Source organism: Zonotrichia albicollis, chromosome 5, assembly GCF_047830755.1.
Source record: "Zonotrichia albicollis isolate bZonAlb1 chromosome 5, bZonAlb1.hap1, whole genome shotgun sequence".
Taxonomy (NCBI): Eukaryota; Metazoa; Chordata; class Aves; order Passeriformes; family Passerellidae; genus Zonotrichia; species Zonotrichia albicollis.
The window spans coordinates 23,547,277-23,565,298 of record NC_133823.1 but is presented as its reverse complement, the minus strand read 5'-3'; the positions used below and the strand labels follow the sequence as shown (position 1 = coordinate 23,565,298).

Here is an 18,022-nt window from a genome sequence, read left to right as displayed (position 1 = left end):
ACTACCTACACGGAAAGAAAAACAAAGGCAGTAGAATAGGCTGACAAGTGAGAGATAAAATGACTAAGCGATTATCAAGATGTGATGAGTTTCACTGCCTGTTGCATAATTCATATGCTCAAAGACGCATCAAAAGAAGACAAATTAAACTAGCACTTAGAAATGGTGTTTGATAAGGAAAAGCTTGATCCATTACATATCAGACATCACTCTGGAAGCAGATTTTAATTCACTGTAAGTTAGGCAAAATCAGCCTTTTGTTTTCTCTGCCTGAGCAGCAGCATGACAGCCCAGGAGAGCTGCAGCAGACTCCTGTCACAACAACAACCCCAGAATCAAATGAAGGTTTTGCCTCCTGTAAGCAACACTGTAATGATGGAGTGCACATTAAGCTGCCTCACAGATTTCCCTCTGGACCCTGCCTCATTACCAGGCTAGGATGTCCTAATTTTACAAACCATCAATAGCTTAAAATAAACGTGCCTATTAAAAAGATCTCTTCAAGTATTACCCTGGTTTTAGTGTCCCACTAATGGGCAAAACAAAGGTTTCACAATGCAGTTTCTGTCAACAATCTACTTCATTATACAAATGTAAACAGCTTGAAGACAGTTCTAGCAACAGAGTCTGACATTGGGAGAACTTGCAGGACTACTAAACCTAGACTCCCTTGCACACATGAAAGTGGTACTTAAAACATCAACTTAGATTACAAAAACATCAACAAAACAAGAAAACCAGCAACAAAAAGAATCCATGCATCTTTAAACTGCATGAATTTTAGGAATCAGGAAAATGTTAGGCTAGCAAGCCATCTAGTGACCATTCTGAGGCATCAGTTTTACAGAAAGCTTAATTCTACCAAAGGACAAGTTAAAGAATATTCCACAATATTTGTTATTTCACAAGGCATTAGTATAAAAAAATGACAAAATAATAAAAAATAAACTAGAAGCATTATGGAAATGTGCCTCCTCACACTGGGATGGTGGGTTCTTTGCTGATGCTGATTGCCTCCAGAAATCATCTAGTCCAGCCTCCTGCCCAAAACTGGTCCCACTACAGCAGGCTGCTCAGGACCTTGGCCAATCAAGAATGTAGTATCTCTAAGACAGAGATGTTAAGACAGAGCACCCCAAACACTCAAAGCAACTTGTTCTAATAATTGACCATCTTTATAGCAAAAGGTTTTCTCCCCTATGTCTAATTTTAATCTCCCGTATTTTATTTCATGTGTGCTGCACCTCATCCTATCCTTGTACACCTCTAAAACAAGTCTTCATCAGTCTTTCCTATACTTTCTGACTTGGATGACAGAAACTGCAACAAGAACTCCTTTAGCCTTCTCCAGGCTGAACAAATTCATTTCCTCTCAGCCTCTCCTTGTGCAGTGACATTCTCTAGCCTCTGACCACCTTGGTGACTTTGTGCTCAGCTCACAGAAGCACATCAATGTCTGTTTTCTTCTGGGTGAAGGAGAAGGGCACAAACAAGGTATGCACACAAGGTCTCACAAGTGCCATATAAAATTTCAAAATTGCTTCTCTTGAGCTCCTGGCTATGCCCTTGTTATGTACAGTAGAGCATGCAGGTAGTCTTCTCTGCAGCACAGGCACATGTTTTAATAATGCTGGCAAATATACAATTCTGAACAATTTATTTCATAGAATCATAGAAGCATACAATGGTTGGGGTTGGCAGAGACCTTAAGGATCACCAAGTTTCAACCTCCCTGCCATGGGTAGGGACACCTTCCACTAGACCAAGTTGCTCAAAGCCCCATCAAACCTGACCTTCAACACCTCCAGGGATGGGGCATCCACAGGTTCTCTGGACAACCTGTTCCAGTGTCTCACCAGACTCACAGTAATTAATTTCTTCCTGATATCTAAACTACCTTCTGTCACTTTAAAGCCTTGCCCCCTCAATAAATGCCCTTATAAAAAGTCCTCCTTCAGCCTTCTTATTCAAACTACAGGAAATCTACAGAAATCATATTCTCAAGATAGCACTGCATTAATATAGTCTAAAACCAAGACAGGCCTGTTTAAGCCTTGCCTCGACTTCACTGTCTCCCACAGAACTAAGCAACTCCTAAGGTATCGTGCCATTCATTATACTGTTATCTTCAAACAAGAGGAAAAAAGTGCTAGATGTGCCTTAAACAAAGCTGACTGGGCTAGGAGCCAGCAGTCAGCACTGTGTGCCAATGCAAGCCTTCAGGAATCATTATCTTGGCACATGTGACATAGGTTTCTATAACTATGAATTGTTCTGAGCAAGAGGCACAGGGCCCCCCAGTCAGGAACTGCCACCTCTCATAGGTAGCTCCTACACAGCTCTCTTATTTTCTTCCTAAAAAATATTCAGATGGGGATTTGGGCAAAAATTATCTTATGGTTTTCTGCCCTGTCTTATCTCCTGAGCAACCCCAAGCAAACAGTCATCCTTGAGGAATTTTCTTGAAAATTTCAGTGCAATCTCTCCAGAGCTGTACTTACACAGAGGGTTAAAATTAACTTGTACCAGCTGCATGATGAGCTCGTTTGCTTGTATCAACTTCAATACTTCATACAGCTTTATTTACTCAAACTACTGTCTATACCCAAAACTTCCAGAACATTCAACTGACATAAAAAAAACATGAGTTATTATGTGCAAGAGTATCTCCGTTAAAAAGAAATAGTTATCTGGAATGTCATCCACTAACCACTGACTATAGAGAAGAATGTAAAGAAACACATTTCTTCTACATGAAGATTAGAAAATTCTGGGGGTGTGGTTCCAAGAGGATAAAGCCATCTCTTTACTGCCTTCACTTTTAGTGTTGAGTTTGGGGTTTTTTGTCTATTTGTTTTGTTCTCCATGTGGCATTTGTTGGGGGTGAGGTTTTTTAGGTTGGGTAATGAGCCAAATCTACTTATCAGGCAACAAGAGAAGGCTTGGAGACTTCAAAAGGGATGGTGTTGATTGCAGGCATGAACAAGGAAAGAGATCTACCTTTTCAGAAGCTATGAACCATAAACTCAACTCAGCCATGTCAGAAGAAGATAGCTTTCTGAGCTGGTCATTACACAATTGCAGGACTGCTTTTACTAGTACAAGACAAACAGCAGCAACAAGGGAAAGCAGACACAAGCACAGCAGCCCCTATTTAAGTGAGATCAAATCACTCTGTAAGTGCACTCCTGTCTCTTCACATGTGCAGTATATATTAATTTGTACAGTATAGAGACAATGTAAAAATTCAGACTCTTTAAAATTGGTTGCTAGCATTTTTAAGTCAGCATTCACTGTTGGTTCTGTAACAACTGAGACAGCCTCCTTTCCCTTTCAGTTATTGATACAAATTAATTTTCCACTTGTCCAAATCTTATTTCACTTGGAGATCAATGCTGTGCATTGTTTATATTTAAAAGGAAACACACAATAGGACAAGTTTAAAAGTTTGAATTCAAAGATGCATAAGCCTTTATGTCTCAAAAACTGTCTTTGTTTTTCCCAGCACTTATATTAAGATTACGCATACAAATACTTGGGAAAAACGTTTCTAAGACATGTCTCCATTTCTGCTCACCCTCTCTTGAAGAAGTTCCACAACTTGTTGTATACAATCATTCACATCACAGGAATCAGTTTTCAGCACAAGCTCTGGGGCTTCTGGTTTTTCATACTCAGAGTCAATCCCAGTAAAACCTACAAAACGTAAAACAAAAATATTAGGTTACTTCCTCCAAAAGATGACTTCACTTTAATGCTGTTCACAGACAGTTTTCTATGTATAAATGAACGCACACAACAGGCAGGAACATGGAGTTTTAGTTTCCTTAATACAGGAATTCTTAGGGAAATCAGCAGGTTTTTTATTTATCTTCTTTCCTAATCATAATATCTGACAGCATCAAACATCAGCATTCTGCAGTACATACAAAGCACTTATTTGTGGTGAAGCTACTTGATGTTTACTGTGAATAAAAAAAAAAGAGCGCTGGCAGAAGAACTGTGCACATCAACCCAGAGCTTGTCATGCTATCAACTGATTGTTACTCTTAAAAAAATAAATAAAGGATGAAAAAATATTACTAGCATCCCTGCATATGTAAATTCACACTCATACCACCAAGCAGAACTCTGAAGTAAGGAATTCCAACACCTTTTACATTAGTTGAGCTAATATGCTCATCTCAAGATAGCTGCTAATGTAAGATTGATGACTGTGTTTATTATAAAAGCTGTCACAGACTGTACAAGCTACCAGTGACACTTGTTCTGGCCTACTTAGCTTGCAACCTGCTTTGAAATTGTGGAGATTCTGCCACCCATGCATAAACAAGAAAAAAATCAAGCCCAAAGGCAAAGAGTATCAGCACTACAAGTCACATCTGGATCAGGAATCTCAGCTGGGCTTCAGCAACTCAACACCTGCATCCTCCACAAATGCAAACATTAGCACTCCAGTTTTTCCCTTTGGATTTAAATACCCTCAAAACTAGTAGTTTAGTTACTCCTCTAAGAAAAATATCAATTACTGCAGTACCTCGTGTAATAAAGAAAGGCTGGTACCTTTTCCAAAACCTGTTTACTTTAGAAGGATCTGATTACTGGAGGAGTGGGAACATGAGACAAAGAAAATGTCTCATTACCATTTCCAGAGGAAAACATAATAACAGTTGCTCACCTTCCTTATGAATTGGCAAGTTTGTTTAATTTTTATCTTTCATATATCAGATAGGTCATAAGATAAAGTCACTGCTACACCCACTTGTATCTTACTCAGGCACTGTTTACTTCACTACCACTTCTTCAGGAACAGTTCCATTATGTGGCTTGTAAAATTAACAAAGTACTAAGGATGTTCACAAAATAGGCACAAATAAGGATTCTGTACAGAACTGTATCTTTGTATCATGTCAGCTCAAGCCATCTTGCTTTGACTTTGAACAAATCTTTGTTCAGCTTTATTTATTCCTGGTGCTTGCATGAAATATTTTGTAGCACTAGAAGTATCAAGCAACTACTCACACAGAATGTCTTTGATTTCTTGAATTTTGTATCACTTCTGATTAAGGTGAGTTCGTACAGCATCTGCAAACTCCACTCCCAGAAGTGATTACTTTAAAAATCCTGCTTTGCTACAAAATACAGAGCTATCACCAGCTTGTGAAACTATAACATAACAGAGTAAAGCAGCACTTGAAACAATATTTGCAAAGAATGATTGCACAGCTAAGCTCTTTTTATTGCAAGTTATACTTAAATCTTGACCTGAGGCTGGGAATAGGAAATAATGTTCATGGGCACTAGACTAGAATGCAGATTTAAAAGTTAGTATCTTCAGAAGTGCTCTTACTGGTCTTTACAGGTGACAGTGGCCGTGTTTTACTTTTTAGAAGAAACTAGCACATTTTACAAATGCAGTTCTTTAAAGACTTTAGAAAGAATTAAGCTCTTTTCAACTGGTAAATGCGCACACAAAGGAGACACACTAATCCTCAATCATTACGTGGTTTCTATTGCAACCTTTAATGTGCTCAAGGCTTTTTCTATCTGTGGTTAGCCACTTCCTCCCTTTTACTGTCCTACACACTTAGCTACTCAGTTCCATGAGTTAGAAGTTAATTCAGTTTTCTTCCCAGTCCTGTCCTGAATCCATGCTCTTTTTAAGGGTGATAGACTTGAGCACATCCACTCATCTGGAGTCAAATTACACCAATGGTTCACTAATTACACCAATAATTACACTCCTGTAGAAAGGATGGGATTACATCTAAATTCACCTTTAATTTCTCCAGCCCTGGCTTTCTTATAGAGTCCTTTAACATCTCTCTGCTCACAGACATGCAATGGAGCATCCACAAATACTTCAAAAAAAGGCAAACTTGCCCCTTCATGAATTCGTCTGGCATTATTACGATCCTGCAAGAAAACAGAAGAAAAAAACTAAAAGGCTGTCCCCATATATTTTTACTGGTTTTTGCCTTTGAAATTCATTTTAAAGAAGATGACAGCCCAATGTAAACAAGCTTTCAAAGTTTCAAAAGAGAAATGTGATTTGATTATCTGATGCCCTGCAAGGTACATCACTTTGGCTACAGTACATCACATGGTAAAAGCTGACAGGAAGATGTGAGATATTTTACATTAAACTTGATTTATAACAAAAACCCACAACCAAACCCAGCCAACAGAATGCAGGGTTTTCTATATCCATACATATATGTCTGAAGAATAACATCTGCCTAGTTGAGTACAGCAGGGAGGAGGTGTTATCTGCTGCTCTTGATATAACGACCCTTCTCTCCCAAGTACCAGTCTTCCCTACATTCCTTAATCTGACAAGACTTGTGTAGTCAAAATATTCTATTATTTGCATTATTTTATCATATTCTTTTTATGGCTTGCCAAGCATTGGAACAATATTGGTGACTTTCACTGAGAGAACAAAAAAATTCTTCCAAAATCCACTAAAATCTTCTCTTACTAAATAATGTTCGTTAGTTATTTTTCTCATAGCTAGAGACTTCTGTTATACTGTAGAGTTTGAGTTCCCCAAATTATTATCAGAAGTGTTTGCACCACTCTAACCAAAGAAATAACACATTCTCATGCTGTGAAACACCTAAGCTTAAAGTCCCTGGGTCATTCTTCAAGAAACTTGGGTGTTCACACATCCTTTTTGTCTCTCCCCTCCAGGTTCTTATGTACAGGTGAAAACAGTCTTCACACAACAATGTGAACATGGATTTACATTAATTTTAAGTTTTAAATAAATATCATATTGTATACACAACATGAAATAAAGTAAAAAGAACCTACAGGCAATTAAAACACTTTTCCCTTAAGTCACTTGGTAAAAATAAAGTTCTCATCATTCATTCACTAAAAGAGAAATTGCTTTTAAAAGCAATTTATCTAAGCCTTCAGGTTAAGTGTACACCTAGTCTTCATATTTTAAAAGTACTGGAATCTACATGGATCAAACAAGATATTGCAATTTTAAGGGTCTTTCTTGGAACATCACTTGAGCTTGTTTGTACTATTAGAGTAATAATTCTGTCTAATGGACTGAAGGATAGTTCCAGTTAGAGAACTAATGTCAGCATTTTATATTTTAAACTAATATTTCTGTTTTGAGCAATCATCTCCATAAAGCACAAGCACCACCAAAAAAAACCAAAAGCAACCAAGTAAGTATTTGATTCTGGCTACACTCAGAAATGGATTTCTGTAACTAGGATTCTGAATGATATTTTACATCTTCCCTACACTTCATCTAGATTTTTTTCACACTTACCTGAGCATAAGGAGAGATGAAGCTAGTAATGCACACCAAACCAGCATCTGCAAACAATTTAGCAACTTCAGCAATACGACGCACATTTTCCTCTCTATCTTCTGGTGTGAAACCCAGGTTCTTATTAAGGCCTTGGCGGATATTGTCACCATCCAAAGTGTAGCACGGAATACCATGGCACACTAAATACTCCTCCAGTGCCATGCTCACTGTGGTCTTCCCAGCACCAGACAGACCTAAAATAGTCAATAATAATATAAATATATAAGCATAGGAACAAGTTAAGGCAAGTTGTAGTACATTGTGAAAATCCCAAAGTGATAGGCATCAGCAGCAATGCCTTCTGGATAAGCTTACTTGGAATATAAGCCAAGTGGCTTTTACACAGACAATAGGTAAAGAGAGAGTAAAGTAAAGGGTTTTCTCCCTCTTGTGTATCTGGGAGGAGGCTGTGGTAAGTTCACTGATGATTTCCTAAGTTAAATCAGCTCAGTGTTGAGTTGGGCAAGAGGTACAGCTTGTGCTGTGCAAGAGAAGGAATGCAAGGCAGGAAACAGAACGGTCTTCTTTTGGCAGCAGTTACGTACACCCCCATCACAGAAAATAGGCACAACAGTCCAAAAGAAGATTTCAGCAACTTCTTCATTTACTTCTCACTGAGGTCTTTGGCTTGCCATTTTTGTCCCCACATCTAGCTTGCTATTCACTCACACGATCTGTCTTTTCACACATCATTTGGTCTCCAACATGCAATGAATTGCAAAAGTTAAGGTTACACATTAACGTATTTAAAAACATTCCTCAAGCTGACAAGTCTTTAAAATAACTTACACTCTAAAAATTGCATATTATTTTACACATTAAAGCAATGGTTTTCCACATTTTTCCCAAATTCCTCAGTTTTCTTTACGAGGACCCTCTGACTCAACATTCATTAAAAAAGACCTCTCAATAAAGGTTACCTTGAAAAATGGAAAGCAAACCCTGAAAGACCTTTCCATACACTCCAACTCCATGAGTGCTGACAATGTGAGAGAGTCTTGGAGTGTCCCAATATTTCAGCTTTTATTCTATTACCTATTAGAATTTTGAAACTCATGTTTGCATGGTTCTAGAATGACTAATATTGCTTACTTCAATGCCTACAGTCCTTTTCACCCTTTCACATTACTGTTCAAACATCTTCAAAAACCTAGCTTCCCACACATATTCTTGATATCTTACCACCACCCTCCTTCCTGAAAAAAAAGGAAATTGAACATTAAGATTACATTTGTTTAAAAAGAACATTGACTGGAAAATGTTGCCATGCAGATAACTGAGAACACATTTTTATCATGAACTTTTTCAAAATTAGATTAATCAATTACCAGAAGAAACAGAAAGGCAGCCCGCCAGATCATTCAAGCATTGAGACAGGCTGGAGCTGTGTGATGCAAAGAGGGAGAGAACGGGCTCCATTCTTTTCCCAAAGAAATACATGACAGCAAGGAAATCTGCTTGGAATGGCTCACAGCAGTTTGTTAATAATGACTGCTTTACATTTCACACACATTTACTAACACTAATGGAAATCAGTTTTACTTAATGTAAATGTAGTAAGTTTCCCTAATACTTTTTATCTTTTATGTTGCAATACAACAATGTTCTAAATGTTTACAAGCCAATTAAATTATATATTTTGCTATTTTTTAATTACCAGAATAACTAAAAATAAAAATAAAAACAAACAACTTTACAGGGAATATTTTAAAGCTTCCAAAAACTTTGAAAGACAGAAAAATTTCCTCACTGTTACAAAATAAAAAATGTCTTCCAGAATGTATTTATCTTCTCTATATACAAAAAAAAGTCCCACAGAGCTGACTTCAAAACTAACTGCCAGTATGCATTGCCTAAACATGCAATTGCTGTCCAATGGCACAGGTTTATATTGAAATGTTATTTCAAACCAAGGAGACAATAAGAATCCAAAGAGAAGAGGCTTTTACAGAAAAGATCCAGAAGTACAGACTCTTACAAAAACAAAACTGCGCTGCATTTCATTTCTAAATAGATAAAATGGACAGTACAGAGAGACAGAATTGGTTAAAACAAAAAGAGTGGGGGAAAAAAAGCAAGACACACAAAGAAAACCAAAATTAAGTAGCAGACAGTATCAAAAAACAACCCTCTCAGAGCACTGAACAAAATATATTCTCAAGTTACTATTTGTCCCAGAGCAATTTCCTGCTAGTCTACCTAAAAATAGTAATAAAATTGCATCAAGGTCTTAGATTTCACAAACATTCAATGTTGCATGCAAAAAATAGCTACAGCTAAGTAGCTTTTCAAAGGAGTAACTAAAATGAAAGGATCCTCAGAAATCCATGGCTGTACCTGTTAACCAGACTGTGCATCCACGAAAACCACTTCTTGTTCCTACCACTTGGCCCCTCTTATTCCTGCTGACATGATGAGCTTGGTAGGTAACATTGGTTGCCCTTTGCATTCCCTGAAAAAGAAGAAGTCAATTAAGTCTTTGATAAAGGGTGAGTTGGCAAAGCAAACAAATTCATCCACAGGCACAAAGAAAGACTTGAGGACAGAAAAATGGAAGTAAAACCAATACTGATTCCATCAGCTCCAGCAGGGATCAAAGGCGGCACAGGAAATTAGAACAGTCGGCCAGAGACAACCACACCCCTTGGGCTACTTCAGTGAAGCTTGGGACGGACACGTTAATCAACTTCTACTTTCAAATAAAACTTGCTTAAGAAAAATCAACTATAATAAAGAGAAATGAACTGCTAGAACTGCTTGAGTTGATTTCTATTCAAGTACTGTTAGGGATCTGCTTGGTAGAGTACCATGGAATAAAGACCTGAACAGAACAGGAGCCCAAGAAAACTGGTTAATATTCAAGGACCATTTCATCCAAGCTCAGGAGTGATTCATCCCAACGAAGAGGAAGTCAGGCAAAACCAGCTAGGAAACCTAGGATTTCCTATGATGAACAAGGAACTCCCAGACAAACACAAAAAGGAATCCTATAGAGGGTGGAAGACTAGGGAAAACGTGGGCTCTCTCTGGATGGAAAAGGGAGACATGGTTACCAGAGACATGGAAAAGGCTGAGGTAGTCAATCACATTTTTTGCCTCAATCTTCACTGACAAGTGCTCCAGTCACACCACCCAAGTCATGAAAGGCAAATGGAGGGACTGGGAGAATGCAGAACCATTGCCCAAGGTAGAAGACCACATTTGAGGCCATCTATGGAGCCTGAAGGTGCACAGGTTAATGGGACCTGATAAGATGCACCCATAGCTCTTGAGTGAACTGGTGGTGGAGGATGTGTCTAAGTCATGATCCACCATATCTGAGAAGCCACAGCAGTTTCTATTGAAAATGGAGGAACATCCTGGTTTTGAATAGGAAAGTAAGGAAGACCTGGACACGACAAACCTACCAGTCTCTCTTTTCTGCCCATCAAGATCATGGAGCAGAAGATCCTGGAAACTATACTAAGACACACAGAAAATAAGGAGGTGATTTGTGACTGCCAACTTGGCTTCACCAAGGGCAGCTCATACCTGTTACATTTGGTGGCACTGGCTCTTTGGCTCATTTTTAACTCCTCAGAGGCCTTTTCATTGCAAACTATGCACATCTCTTCCAAATTTCAGTTAAGCAAGTGTCTTTATGTGTGACACAGTCTCCAGTCTATCATCAGTCTCCAGACAAGAGATAGTTATCATTGATTCTAAATGTTTAAAGAAAGTATTATTTCAAGGAACTTTTTAAAAAATTTATTTTAAGGATAGGGGTTTTAAAATATAATTTTAATTAAAATAAACCTGGTTACCGAGTTTCTTAAAACTATTCATCATAATAACCTGCTCTACAAATAAATTCAGTAAGATGAGCCTGCTGTCAAACACATTTCACAATCTGAAGTGAGAGAGCCCACAGGAAGATCAGCCTTGGCATCATCCCAGAGTTTAATGGTATCTGGCTATAGGAACTTTGTTTGTGAAAGATCAAGACCTTAGACTGTCAGACCATGCATGAGCAATCAAACACAAAATAAGACTTTAAAAAAGAGAGAAGGGGGGCAGGGGATGAGAGGGATCAGTGGTATCTTTAATCCTGCTTTGGCTTCCCTTGTTTGCAATATATTGCCACTACCTTCTCTTTCATCATTGTATCAGGGCCAGTCAAAAAAGAAAACATGCAGTATATTTAATATAAAAGAAAGTAGGGACTATAGTCCTCTACAGAGTACTAGCAGAGAGCTGTTCATAGTTTCAGAGAGGGACACCACAAAGCAGAATTAACAAAAATACGGTATCTACTTGTGGCTTCAAGGACTGCTGCTACAGCATTCTTCTATTCAAAGGTTTATCTATAACTAATTTGGAAATCATGAAGTTGTGTGATTTTATGCCCCACTTCTAGACATGGCTGGGCTCACAGCTAGTACAAACAGAAGCTCAAGGTAAGAACCTATGTTCAGTTTTAAACACAATAACTCCGTAATTCAGTGGTGACAGTCCAGCAACTAAAGTGAGATGAACACTGAATATCAACCCAGAAGAAACCACAATCTGCAAACAAGTTATAGCCATACAAAATGACGTTACCCTTGCTGATCATGTTACTTCAAATAATTTATCTCCTAAAACAAAGCTGGTTTGTGCACAAAGTGCACGCAATACAGCTGACTAAAACCAAAAGTCAAAAAATCAAAATCTTTCTTCTTATAGCAGAAACAATTATGCAGTACATAAAATTGGAGATCTTAGTGAGCAAATTGTGGAATTAAAACCAACACAAATAATTGAAGTGCTTCAATTAAAAGCTATATAGTGCATAATGAATGTACACAGCCATTCAAACTAACACAGTAATAGCTACATTCTCTCATTAATTGCAGTTGTACTGCATTGTACCAGGCACTGGAGAAACAGCAGTCTCAAAGCACAAATCCCATGCCACTGTCTCAGGAAGCTCTCCTACAAGACATAAACCCACACATGCTTGGCTTTTGAACCCTGGCAACAAGTCTGTTATCAGACTCGTACATTAGAGGTCAAATGTCTCATCCAAGGAGACTTCTTCCAGTCCATATTCCATAAGTTATATCAGCTTCCTCTCTTTTCTAGGAAACTAGGAAAGCAGCAATGAAACTAATCAGGGTATTACACTAGGTTTAAAAAACTCATGAAACCCTGAGGAAGTAGGCTAGAGGGATTCTTAAAATATGAAAAAGACACAACTTTTATGAAAAAAAAAGTCTTAATACCTACTTAGCAGAGACGAGAAATCACAGCAAGGAGAAGGAGAAGGCCTTGCTCAAGGATGAGGCACACATGTGCAGTGGAGCAGCCAGAGAGCTGAGCAGAGTGACAATAACCCACCTGTACTCCAGAAGCAGGCACCCAAGACTAAAGGTTAAAGTGCCCAAAGAGTCTGCATGCACTCAAACACACACCTGCCAGTCATCAGCTGACCAACCTTTTGTGTCTGTGTACAGGCACACAAACAAGGCAGCTCACTACTAATCCTGGGCAAAGCAGTACCCAAATCCCCCTTATCTTCTGAAAGAAAACCAATTTTAAAGAGGTGCTCTAAAAAGTTAATAATTTAGCAAGTCATTCTCTGTTGCTGAAAAAAGAAAAAAAAAAAAAGTAGTTCCCGAATTATGTTCACTTTCCTATTAAATAATTTGCTTCCCTATGATTTGCCCACACCACTGAGCATATATAGCTGATCACTGTATCTTCAATAACCCAAGTTTTTAATTACTATCCCTGACATACAAATACAAATATTGATGTGGCACAAAAAAATACTCACTGGCACATATTGTTTGTGGTCTTGAATTATTTAGCAAGTCTTCAAATTCTTGTACATGAAATTTGATGACTATCAACTGATGAAATTAAATGACCAACCAAAATGATACCAGACATAAAGAACAGTCATTTCCTTTTACACTATATCAAAGCATCACTTTGGAGATCTATATTAATAATGTTAAAAGAAATGAAACTAAGGAAACATGGATAGAAAAACAGTGTGATGAGCAAGTTCTCTTTGAAAAAGCTATTTTCAAATTCTAAGCCCAATTACATTCACTATAGCAGTCATTCTGTAGGGACACACTACATTTTTGTAAAGCGGCTAATGAAAAAGAGGACATTAATCACCAAGGTTTATCTGCATTTTTAACAGCCATTAGATATTTCCACTCTGACATCCCCATAAAAATGTCTTCCACCCTGCAACACACGGCTTCTGCATTCTGTAGACAAACACTTCACCTTAATATTTTCCCTCCTACTTTGCCACGTAAAACAGAAATAGTGCTTCAGTCCATTGTGCTTCATTATAGCAGTAATGTCAGCTGAGAATGCTGATAAATCCCTCCTTTCTTCTCCACCACCATGCTGGTTCATTTCTCACAAGAAACCTAAATTGCTCCAACAGGCAAACATCTTGGGATTGAAGTAAAAAAAATGGTACTAAAGAAATCCTTTCTTGGATGTGCACTGGAGAGCTGCAATGATAAAGAGGGAAGGATAACCCCGCTGTTTACTTTTCCTGCCATGAAGGTAAATTTTAGCTTTGCAGGTAGTTGACCAAGGAAATTAATGATTACAGACATCTTGGAACCATGGGAACAAAAGAAAGAAAGAAAGATGATGGGGATCAAAAGGAAATACTAACTCTGTCAACTTTTTTATGTACAGACTTCCTGAGATGACATTTTTTTTTTATTATTATTCTTGATGTTTTGCCCAGTTACAGCTATAATTTTTTTATTGCCAAAACCAAATCAGACTATCAGTGCCAAACACCTTTGATGCAAGAACACAGACAGGCAACCAGATGACGGAAAGCAAACCCAAGTTGCAATGCCAAGATCATAAGACAGCCAAAAGAAGAGATTATATCTTAATTGTTTTATGGTTAACAGACAAATGGCATATACACCAGCATAGCTGAATTTATTCCTCGTTACTTCCAAGCAACAATATTGATCGTGATTCCACGATCAATATCAAATTTTAAGTTTTCACAAAGCAATTTACTCTCTTCTGGGGAATGAAGTAAATCTTTCCATGGCAAGCTGAGACTCCCCAAGCCGCATCATAAACTTGGGACAGCTTGAAGCTGGAAGGATCAGAAAACAGACACAGTTTCCACATAAACCACATACACTGAAGAAACTTCCATATAATTCCATATCTTTCCGCTCTAAGATGACAGTATTGGTTTCCCAAGCCAGGAACCCCCATAAGTTTGCAAAAGCCACACATGCAATCTCCCCTCTGAATTGCAGTCTTACTTTCAATGCCTTTCTCACTTCCAGTCTTAACAGAAGTTTTTTAAGTCATTTGTTAACTTGCTCGCCATGGCTCTTATAAACCAGTGACTCCCTGATAACAACACATTTTTATGACATTTATTATTCAGCACTGATAACCAATTGGTAGCCTTCTTTTTATTCCCTGCAAAGTGTTCTGCTCAATAGCCAAACAGAAACTCAAACACATGGAGGAGTGCCCATCTTTTTTGTCTACATACAAACACAAATAAGGAAAACAGACATGGTTCCAACACAAAAATTCAGCTACCACAGAGGTTATACCTACATATTTATATGAGATTTCAGGACTAAAAGATCTGTCAGGAATACCTTCCATTAGCTATTTTCTCAAATTCTGGTTTGAAAATCTGTGCTTTGATTAGGACAACTGTGCTTGGGAAGGAAGGGCGAGCCTAGAAATTACACCTGAGCAATAATATCTTTTACTCTTTTAAACACATAATTCCCCAATCCATATTCTGCCATAGCCTACAGCATTACATTTTCTCCCATTTACAACAAGAATTCTTACTTGGATCCTTACAACAGGCCACCAGAAAGCAGATTGCCACCATGACAATAAGGCACTTAAACACCTCTACATAAAGCAGCACCCGAGCTGCCAAATGCATGCTCCCAACACAGACTAGCTCCCCTTTGCCAGGTGCTCTAAAGCTGGGACAATTTGAAAGATCACAGTAGCAGCAATCACCTAGAATCTTCCCCAGTACTGTGGATACAAGAAATTCAGTGCTAAAGATATTATTAAGGAGCGTGTCTTTGCTTGCCACCTGCTGCCATACCAGTATGACCAAAAGCAGAGACAGCTCATTGACCAGTGCTGGACAGGACTCACTGCCTGGCCTCAGAGGGGATGGATAAAAAATGAAGCCAAAATTACCCTACTGAATATGCTCTCAGAAACAAGAATTGGAGCAAGTTCTCATTCTGAGTCACCTGCAAACTGACATAACAGCTGTTAGGAATGTTAGGAATCCAAGCCACTCTAAAGAAAGTGTTCCACATGTCTCCCTATCAAGCCGTGTTCTCCACACTTAATGGCAGTGTCTGTGGCTATGCTGTGCCTGTAAATGGGGAGTAACTGTTGGCTGTGCTCAGAGGTGGGCTTGGCAAGGGCATTTCCACAGGCAGAGGTGGATTTTGAATCACACTGCACACACAGAGAAATTCTGAAAGATGGGGCTCTGCCTACTCTCCTGGGGGCTGCCAAGTCCATCAGGGTAAGCTGCTTTGCCTTCGCTCTCAGCTGAACAGATGCAGAGCCAGAAGTGCCCGAACATTTGCCTGCGGAGCATGTGAATCAGCAGCACTTTTGTTCCTGGTGCAGCTTACTGGTTTATAGACAGCATTTCAGCTGAGGTCTTCTGAAGAAAAAGGGAGAAGTGGAAGACTTCCTCTGCTTGCCACGTAGCATAGAGGGGGGTTGCCAACCTCAGCTGAACTCAGCAAACACTTAATGTCCGTTAAGGAATTGCCCCCGTTTGGACAAAGCTATCTTGGCTTTGCTTGTGATGAAGGAAATGATACAGAGTAACATTTGCATACACTCTGTTAAGCCCACGCAGACATCGTCTATTTCACTGTCTTCTAAACATCTGATTTTGCTTTTTTCTAGTGGAAACTGAAAGAATGTAAATTGCCGATTACTCTCTTATGTGAACGAGTTTGAGCTTGTACACGGTGTTAGAGGCTTGGACAGGCACAACATCTACCCAGAACTACGACAGCAACTTCCCCGTTTTTCAGGCAACAGCTGCTTTTCTCAAGAAAGCTGTGGCCTGCACTACTCACAGCAAGACTTCAAAGACTGATTTACACTCTTACATTCATATCAAATTTTTTCTGGATCTTATGTCTTGCCTGTTTCAACTCAGCATTGATTGAAAGAAATCAGATTTTCTTTTCCATTTCTTTTCGCTTGTCTTGCATCATCAGAGGTATCAAATGTTATCAAAGGCCTGCAATGTCTCTTCTAAATAGCTGCATTTTGGTCTTTGCTGTAAACCGATCTTCCCCCATCTTTATGAACAAGAATGAAGGCTTTGGTTAGATTTTTTTAAGCCCAGTCTCGACAGTTTTCCACATAACACCCGCTATACAAAGAACCCCAGTCTCTGGCCAACTCAGGTTTATGAATGGCCACATTGTACATCGCATTCTTAAGTCTTCCTTCTTCCAAAAAGCTGGAAGCCGAGGGCTCGCGGCGGAAGAGGCAGGGATGAAGCCTTCAGAGTCGGGTGCTCCCCGGAGGGGCTCCCTGCCCTTCCCCGCAGCCGGCCCGCGGGGCTCCCGGCCGCGCTGCCCCCGGCGCTGCCGCTCCGTGACCGAGCTCGCCCCGCCGCGCCCCCGCCCGCATCCCTCCCGGCCCGGCGGGCAGCGGCGCCCGGAGCCCCCGTCCCGGCTCCCGCTGCCGCCCTCTGCCACATCACCCCGGCGCTCGGCGCTGCCTCCTCCCCGCTCCCTTGCCCCCGCACGCCCACCTGCCCCCCGGCGCACCGCCCGCCCTCTCACCCAGCTCGGCACCCTGTTGCTCAGCTTGACTTTCTTGCACTGGCTCTCGGGCAGCTCCATGGCCGCGGGGGCAGCGAGAAGAGAGGCAGGGGAGGAGGACGCGCCTTCCCGACTGATGCTCGGCACGGATGAAGCCGCTGCCACCGAGAAGCTGAGCCGTCTGCGCACTCCCGCGACTCGGCCAAAGGTGGTGCAGGGAGGAGCCGCGGCCCGGCGGCCGGAGGGAGGGACGGCCGGAGGGAGGGAAGAAGGGGAGGAGGGAGGCGGCTGAGGGGAGCGGGAGCCAAGGCAGCCCCGCCGCGCGCCTGCGCTGCTCCGTGACGTGCCGGGGGGGGGGGGGGGGGGCAGCCGCCGCCACTTCCGCCGCCGCCGCCTGTGCCGCTGCCCTCGGCCGTGTCCGTGTCCCTGTCGCTCCCTATCCCTGCCCATGTCCATTCCCCTGTCCTTGCCCGTGTCCATGTCCCTACGATCCCCCGCTGCCCGGCCCTGCGCCCACAAAGGCAGCTGGCTTCATTCAAGAGGACGTAGCCCTAAGCTATGACGAAAGGAGACAGCCTGAAGCTGCGCCAGGGGAGGAGGTGTAGGTTGGACGCTGGGAGGAATTCCTTCACAGAAAGGGTGATGAGACACTGTAATGGGCTGCCCAGGGAGCGGATAGAGTCGCTGCCCCTGGAGGTCTTTAAGGAAACACTGGATGTGGGACTTGGTGCCATGGTTTAGGTGACAAGGACGTGTTCGGTCACAGTTGGACTCGGTGATTTCAGGGGTCTTTTCCAGCCTCGCTGATGGTGCGCTGCCCGCCCGCTCTGCCCTACAGCGTTCTGCCCGGCCGGCAGAGCGG

General features: G+C 40.7%; 1 protein-coding gene across 1 annotated transcript in view; it reads right to left on the bottom strand.

Moving 5' to 3' along the window:
• PAPSS1 (3'-phosphoadenosine 5'-phosphosulfate synthase 1) overlaps positions 1-17,478 on the bottom strand; it is a 39,935-nt gene extending 22,457 nt beyond the window's left edge. The window contains exons 1-5 of the mRNA XM_074541065.1: positions 17,182-17,478; positions 9,674-9,788; positions 7,295-7,530; positions 5,778-5,916; positions 3,578-3,696 (exon numbers count right to left, since the gene is read on the bottom strand). Of these exons, the coding sequence (XP_074397166.1) occupies positions 3,578-3,696; positions 5,778-5,916; positions 7,295-7,530; positions 9,674-9,788; positions 17,182-17,241 (669 nt within the window). The 5' untranslated portion in view covers positions 17,242-17,478. The remainder of the gene's footprint in view (positions 1-3,577; positions 3,697-5,777; positions 5,917-7,294; positions 7,531-9,673; positions 9,789-17,181) is intronic.
• Positions 17,479-18,022: the final 544 nt, after the last annotated feature.